We start from the raw sequence: 7885 nt of genomic DNA, 5'->3' as shown, positions 1-7885 counted from the left end.
AGGGAGAACTAGCCATTTGGATACAGAACTGGCTCAAAGGTAGAAGACAGAGGGTGGTGGTGGAGGGTTGTTTTTCAGACTGGAGGCCTGTGACCAGTGGAGTGCCACAAGGATCGGTGCTGGGTCCTCTACTTTTCGTCATTTACATAAATGATTTGGATTCGAGCATAAGAATTACAGCTAGTAAGTTTGCAGATGTCGCCAAAATTGGAGGTGTAGTGGACAGCGAAGAGGGTTACCTCAGATTACAACAGGATCTGGACCAGATGGGCCAATGGGCTGAGAAGTGGCAGATGGAGTTTAATTCCGATAAATGCGAGGTGCTACATTTTGGGAAAGCAAATCTTAGCAGGACTTATACATTTAATGGTAAGGTCCTAGGGAGTGTTGCTGAACAAAGAGACCTTGGAGTGCAGATTCATAGCTCCTTGAAAGTGGACTCGCAGGTAGATAGAATAATGAAGAAGACATTTGGTATGCCATTCGGCCCATCGAGTCCACTCCGCCATTTAATCATGGCTGATGGGCATTTCAACTCCACTTACCCACGTTCTCCCCGTAGCCCTTAATTCCTTGTGACATCAAGAATTTATCAATCTCTGCCTTGAAGACATTTAGTGTCCCGGCCTCCACTGCACTCCGCGACAATGGATTCCACAGACCCACCACACTCTGGCTGAAGAAATGTCTCTGCATTTCTTTTCTGAATTGACCCCCTCTAATCTTAAGGCTGTGCTCACGGGTCCTAGTCTCCCCGCCTAACGGAAATAATTTCTTAGCATCCACCCTTTCCAAGCCATGTATTATCTTGTAAGTTTCTATTAGATCTCCCCTTAACCTTCTAAGCTCCAATAAGTACAATCCCACGGTCCTCAACCGTTCCTCGTATGTTAGACCTACCATTCCAGGGATCATCCGTGTGAATCTCCGCTGGAGTGCCAGTGTGTCCCTCCTGAGATGTGGGGCCCAAAACTGGACACAGTACTCCAAATGGGGCCAAACCAGAGCTTTATAAAGTCTCAGTCGCACATCACTGCTTTTATATTCCAACCATTTGCTTTCTTAATCATGGATTCAACCTGCATGTTTACCTTTAGAGATCCTCAACTTGCAGTCCCAGATCCCTTTGTACTTTGAATTGCGTGCGATTCTGGTCTCCTTCCTATCGGAAAGATGTTGTGAAACTTGAAAGGGTTCAGAAAAGATTTACAAGCATGTTGCAAGGGTTGGAGGATTTGAGCTATAGGTCGAGGTTGAACAGGCTGGGGCTGTTTCCCCAGGAGCGTCGAAGGCTGAGGGGTGACCTTATAGAGTTTTATAAAAATCATGAGGGGCATGGACAGGGTAAATAGGCAAAGTCTTTTCCTGCGGGTGGGGGAGTCCAGAACTAGAGGGCATAGGTTTAGAGTGAGAGGGGAAAGATATAAAAAGAGACCTAAGGGGCAACCTTTTCACACAGAGGGTGGTATGTGTATGGAATGAACTGCCAGAGGATGTGGTGGAGGCTGATACAATTGCAACATTTAAGAGGCATTTGGATGGGTACATGAATAGGAAGGGTTTGGAAGGATATGGGCCGGGTGCTGACAGATGGGACTAGATTCGTTTGGGATATCTGGTTGGCATGGACGGGTTGAACCGAAGGGTCTGTTTCCATGTTGCATCTCTATGACTCTAAATGGTCAATGTTGTTAGAGTCATACAGCATGGGTACAGACCCTTTGGTCTATGCAAACCATAATCCCAAACAAAATTAGTTCTACTTGCTTGGGTTTGGTCCATATCCCACCAAACATTTTTTATTCATGTAATTATCCTGATGTCTTTTCGACATTGCAACTGTAACTGGATCCAGTATTGTCTCTGGAAGTTCATTCCACATGCAAGCCACTTCCTTTTTTTTAAAGAAGTGCCACTTGTCTTGAATCCTTCTCCTCTCACCTTAACAATATGCCCCCTAGTTTTGAAGTCGGCCAACCTAGGGAAAAGCATCTTATGTATACCCATCATGATTTTATAAGCCTCCACAAGGTCACCCGTCAACTTCTTAGACGTTTTTTCACTGCAGCATATCTCCAGCATTAATTTTGTAATTGTTAACACTCCACTCCTGGCAACATCTTGGAAAATCTTTTCTTGACCCTTTTAGAGCTAAAACTATTTTTCCTATAACTGAGCGACCAGAACTGCACACAGTACTCCAGAAGAGGTGTTGCCAATGTCCTGTACAACCTCAACATAACAGCCTATAGGAGTTGGGACATTGTGTTACAGCTCCGTGTGAGGAGTCTTGGGATGTTCCTTGTAATGTTAGTTATGTTGTGTTGAAGATGGTGGTGCCAGCAAGGCAACATCTGCAGTCGAAGCAGGACGAGTGGGCCTGGCCTGACAGTGGAGTGAGTTTAGTGGCTTCAGCAAAGTGGGCCCAGTGGTGAAGAGTTGGTCCCTGAAATTGGGCGACAGTGAAGGTCTCTCTTGAAGCTAGGTACTGGCATGGACTTGGTCAGAAACACTGATATTCTCAACTGTTTACCTTAGTTTTCTAATTTATTCCTATGACCTGTAATGCTGTAATCCTCCCAATAAATATTGAGGTGACTAACGTTCCTGCCTTCATACCTGCTACAAACTTATTTCCCAAGCCACTGATTCCTTCTCACTTCCTGACAGCTGCTTGTCATTGAATCAAACTTGACATTCTTGCTACGATGTTTAACTGAGATGAGATCTGACTGCATAACTGTACTATGATGTTTTGTTTCCATAAAAGTGCCTGATTCTGCCCTTGTCTCAGCTCTCGTGTTGTAATTTTCATCCATACGTTTATCTCTAGACTGGTTTGCCCCACCTTTGCTGACCGCCCATGTTTTAGTCTATGCACAATGGCAGCTATCCCAAACTCTGCTGCTCCTCTTCTTACTTAACTTGTATTGGCTGTTGGTCAAAATCTGTGACGCCATTTTAAATTTTGCATCCTTATTTTCAAATGCCTCCTATGGCTTTGTCGTTCTCTCGCTCGCTTTCTCATCTCCAGCCCCACAGCCTTTCAAGATGTGCATTCCTGTAAGTCTGCCCTCTTGAGCATCCCTGAACTTACTCATTTCACCACTGGAGCCATGCTTTCCATGGCCTGGGTCATGGATCTGAAGTTCGACGATTCCCTGTCACGTTGTCTTTCTTGAGGCACTCCCAATTCGCCACCTTGACCAAGCTCTCATTGCTTCATGATGGTCCGACAAGCCCTTGAACTTTCACACCTATTAAACTCAGTTTGCAACAACATTTCTGTGTCTCAGATATTCATAATTAGAGGAAGTACAATAATTACACATTTAAGGAAGGACTGTTGCACATTATCAGATCACAACTTTGGGCAGTTGCAGGAAATGGTCCAGACCAGAAGTGGTTTATTTGTAATTTTCTGAAGTAATTTAAATAGACCTTTAGGGCAAGGAGGGAAATGGCTTTTCTTGGTAAAATTGAACTTCTGGGAATTTTATTTTTTGCAACCTGCGGGAAAGAATAAATATAACGAAAATTTAGTTTCTAAAAAAGAAACATTTTAACTGAAAATGGAATATAATGTTCGAGCTGTATAAAACTTTGGTTAGGTCACAGTTGGAATACTATGTGGAGTTCTGGTCACCACACTAGGAAGGATGTGATGAAGGGAGTGCAGAGAATGTTCACCAGGCTATCGTCTGATATGGAGCAGTTTAGCTATGAAAAGAGGTAAAAACAAAGACTGCAGATACTGGAAACCAGAGTGTAGATTAGAGTGGTGCTGGAAAAGCACAGCAGGTCAGGCAGCATCTGAGGAACACGGAAACCGATGTTTCAGGCAAAAGCCCTTCATCAGGAATAGAGGCAGGGTACCTGCAGAGTGGAGAGAGAAATGAGAGGGGGGTGGGGGTGGGGAGAAAGTAGCTTAGAATATTCTTGTAGAGAGAGGAGGAAAACTTCTTCAAGGCAGGCATCCCTTGCAAGAGGATTAGCAGTAGGGTTAAAATCAACTAGGTAAAAACAAGGACTGCAGATGCTGGAAACCAGAGTCTAGTTCAGAGTAGTGCTGGAAAAGCACAGCAGGTCAGGCAGCATCCGAGGAGCAGGAAAATTGACGTTTCGAGCAAAAGCCCGTCATCAGGAATGGAGGCAGGGAGCCTCCAGGGTGGAGAGATAAATGGGGATGGGGGGAGAAGGTAGCAGAGAGTACAAATAGTTGATGGGGGTTGGGGATGGAGGTGATAGGTCAGAGAGGAGGGTGGGAGAAGGTAGCAAAGAGTATGGTGATTTTTAAACTAGGTGTTTTGGGCTTCATGTTGTGCTGTGAGGGGTTGATACATTTTAGTGGAAAGAGAACCAAGCTGTAACTGGAGAGAATGATCACTCGAGTGAGTGAAAATTGCAGGAAAACTGGCCATAATCTTTCAGTCTTCCATAGATTTGAGGTACCAAAAGACTGGAAATTGCAAGCATTACACCCTGCTCAAAAAAGGTTGAGGTTAAATCCAGCAATTTCAGACCAGCCAGTTCAACCTCTGTGATGGGAAGCTTCTAGATCTACTTATCAGGTAGAATTAGCACTCACATAGAATGATGCTTTAATTAGGAAAAATCAGCACTGATTTTTTTATTTTTCACTTCCTCAAGATAAAATCAACTAAATTTGTGAAACACAACCACCTCTGGCAAAGCCATGCTGGCTATCCCTCATCAAACCTCGCCTCTCCTTGGCTAGGTACTGCCTGATTTGATCTGTATTCAAAATTGAGGCTGGACAGAGTAGATAGGAAGAAAATTGCTCCTGCTTGTATCAGTTCCCTGAAGATACGATTTTTAAAGGGATTTTTCCAAAATAAGCAAACGTGATGTAAGAACAAATCTTTTTGCCTGAGTGGTTCAGATATCGAATGCACTTTTGGGAAGTGTGGCAGAGGTAAGTTAAATTGAGGCATTCAAGAAGGAATTCCTTGTTCAAATTCTGGATGAGCCTTTTGTTTACTGTTAATTGTCGTGCAAATCTTCAGTTGCATTTGGGGTCTTGTGGCACAATGATAGTGTCGGGATTCAAGTCCCTCTAGCCTAAGACATGACATAGTATGTTTGAACAAGTTGATTAAAACCATCTGAACTGGCCTTGCAGGTAGTTCATCAGAGATTCACAATGCTAATTCCTGGAATGAAGAGATTGATTTATCAAAAATGGGTAGGTTAGGCCTTTATTCATTAGAGTTTAGAAGAATGAGGGGTGATCTTATTGGAATAAAGAAGATTCTAAGAGGGCTTGACAGGGTAGATGTTATTAATGTTTCCAGTAGTCGGGAAATATTAAATTAGGGGACGTAGTTTTAAATTTCCCTTTAAATTCTAATTTAAAACCGGCATGAAAGAATGTCTTCTTTGAGGATAGTGATAATCTGAACTTCTTTACCTCCGTTTGGAGGCTAGATCACTGAAAGTATTTAAATTGGAGGTCAATGGATTTTTGAAATATCAGGGATTTGATGGCTATGCTGAGGTGGCACAAGAGAGGAATTAAGACCTGGGGCAGATCAGCCATTATTTTGTTGAATGGCAGGGCAGTTTGAGGGATAGCTGCTCCTATTTATATTCTTAGAAGCCAACTCTGGACCGAATTAAAAGGTGATTTAATTAAGAGCTGATTTAAGAGATTGGCAACCTCAAATGGCAGTCTGTTTCCATGGATTTTCAAACTGTAATTTTATAAGTTGATGTTCCCAGACATGATGGGATGTTATTTGCAGGTTAACTTCAATTCTTGCTTTTGAAAATGCCTTTGCTAGCGTAAATAGGTTTGATAACTATTTTTCCTCCTGACTCCTAGTGGAATGAAACGATTGAGCTATTTCGAGCTCGGATGCCCCTGAAGAAGCATCGTCTTCACTTCCGTACTTATGATTCCTGCTTTGCTGCCTCAGAAGGTGTTGATTGGTTACATAAATTCCTGAGAAGTAATCCCAATTTTGGATCTGAAGTTACTCGTTACCAGACTGTGCAGTTACTCAAAAAGTTCTTAAAAAACCATGTAATTGAAGATATAAAAGGAAGATGGGGAAAAGAAGATTTTGAAGATAATAATCGATTATACAGGTATGACAATTATTTACTGTGTTGTAGTGAAGGTTGGAAGGTTGGTTAGCTCAGCTGCTAGATAGTAGGCTTGCGCTGCACAGTAATGCCAACGGCACAGATTTAATGCCCACACCAGCTGAGGTTGCCATTGTGGACACTCCTGCTCAACCTCTGCCCTCACCTGTGGCATGGTAACCTTCGGGTTAGACTGCTACCAGTTGCTGTCTTCAACTAGAGAGCAGCTGTATGATCTGTTAGGATTGTGGCAACTTAACCTTTTACTATTTAGTTAATGGGATTTTTGTTCTAGTAAATTTGGTGGAGTTTTTTTCCCCTTTCCTTCATGTGGCATTTGTTTTTGAAGATAAGACCCACTGTCACCTGTTGAGGTGTCAAGGCTTTTCTGTTGAATCTCCTTCTGGCCCTGTTCAATTAAATAGTATTTTATGGTCCTAGTCATACCCATTTTAGCTCACATTAGTCAAGTGGCTGTTTCGATGTTAACTTTACTCCAATGCAATGACTTTCTTAAGCTGAAGTTTATTGATGTATGTTAAGCATACTCTTTTGCTTATATGCAGGACTCTCTTAATAGTAATACCAACCGCCATCTATACTCACCTATTTTAATTTTTTAAGTCACTTCTCCGATCCTTTTATCATTCTTTTTGTTTGAATTGTAGAGGTTTTCATGTTACAAGTTGTTTTAAATTGTGATCATTCTTGTCTTGTGTATGTTCTTTTTCAATCAGGCATCCTTTTTGCATAGAACTTGAAATCCTCTTGAAATTTTAATTTTAAGCTTACCAGAAGTGTAATTTGGCGGCAAATATTTCTATGATAATATTTCTCTGATCGTTTTACCATCTTTGACCAGGAGTCTCATCAACCTCTAGATTTGTGCTGTGAGGCAGTCTCTAATGATTGGTTTTAGATCAATCGCATTTCCAGAAGCAAGTGTTATTCCAGACTCCTACTCTATTATAATCAACTGACAGTCTAATCTAGATTGCATAAAATTCTTAAAACAAGTTTAGTGGAACATTTTGGGTCGAGGGCAAGAGGTGAAGTACACTGCCATCTCTACATTGAAAGATTTGTCAATAATGATTTTTATCAAGCCAAAAATCACCTTGTTGAATGCAAACTAAATGAAGTAGGGCAATGTGTACATTCGGCATATCTTTGCTTCAGTTTATTACCCACTTCGTTTGATTATTCTGAATATAGACTGCATTAGCATAAACTACGGTGTTGCTGTGGAACCAAATCCATTTTTAGTAATGTTACTGCACAGTATAAGTTTAGCTACTGTATTGCTGTTACCACTGTCACTCATTCAAAAACTGGGAAATCCCTTAACAGAATTGTTGATAGATTCTAGCAAAGAAATGTGACTTACTACCTGTTTATCAATTAGAGATATGGTCTACTCCTATGGCCAGCGTTTATTCCCTAAGACAGAGGAGTAAATGTAGGACGTTGAATCTGTCATTCAATGAGATCACAGCTGATCTGATAATCAACTCTACGTTTTTGCCTTTTCCCTCTAACTTGTAGTTGCCTTACTGGAAAGATGTCTGTCTCAGCCTTGAATAAACTTAATAATCCAAACTCAAATCCAAACACAGCCCTCTGCAGTGAAAGATTCCGCCAATTGATTACCCTCAGAAAAAATGTTTTCCTTGAATGGGTGACCTTCTAGTCTGACATTATAACCTCTAGTCTTTGCTTCCCATTGTTTTGGAAATCTACTTCTCACATCTACCCTCTCAAGCCTCTTAATTATATT

General features: G+C 41.6%; 1 protein-coding gene across 3 annotated transcripts in view; it reads left to right on the top strand.

Annotated features, from left to right (window-relative positions):
* The window catches only part of LOC122549456 (DEP domain-containing protein 1B-like), a 30810-nt gene that overhangs the window by 2641 nt on the left and 20284 nt on the right, over positions 1–7885 (top strand). For all 3 annotated transcript variants that reach the window (XM_043689323.1, XM_043689314.1, XM_043689305.1), the window contains exon 2: positions 5846–6111. In XM_043689323.1, the coding sequence (XP_043545258.1) occupies positions 5846–6111 (266 nt within the window). The remainder of the gene's footprint in view (positions 1–5845; positions 6112–7885) is intronic.

The sequence above is a fragment of the Chiloscyllium plagiosum genome, chromosome 1, assembly GCF_004010195.1.
Source record: "Chiloscyllium plagiosum isolate BGI_BamShark_2017 chromosome 1, ASM401019v2, whole genome shotgun sequence".
Classification (NCBI taxonomy): Eukaryota; Metazoa; Chordata; class Chondrichthyes; order Orectolobiformes; family Hemiscylliidae; genus Chiloscyllium; species Chiloscyllium plagiosum.
Note: the sequence above shows the minus strand (reverse complement) of the source record. Positions and strands in the feature narration are given on the sequence as shown.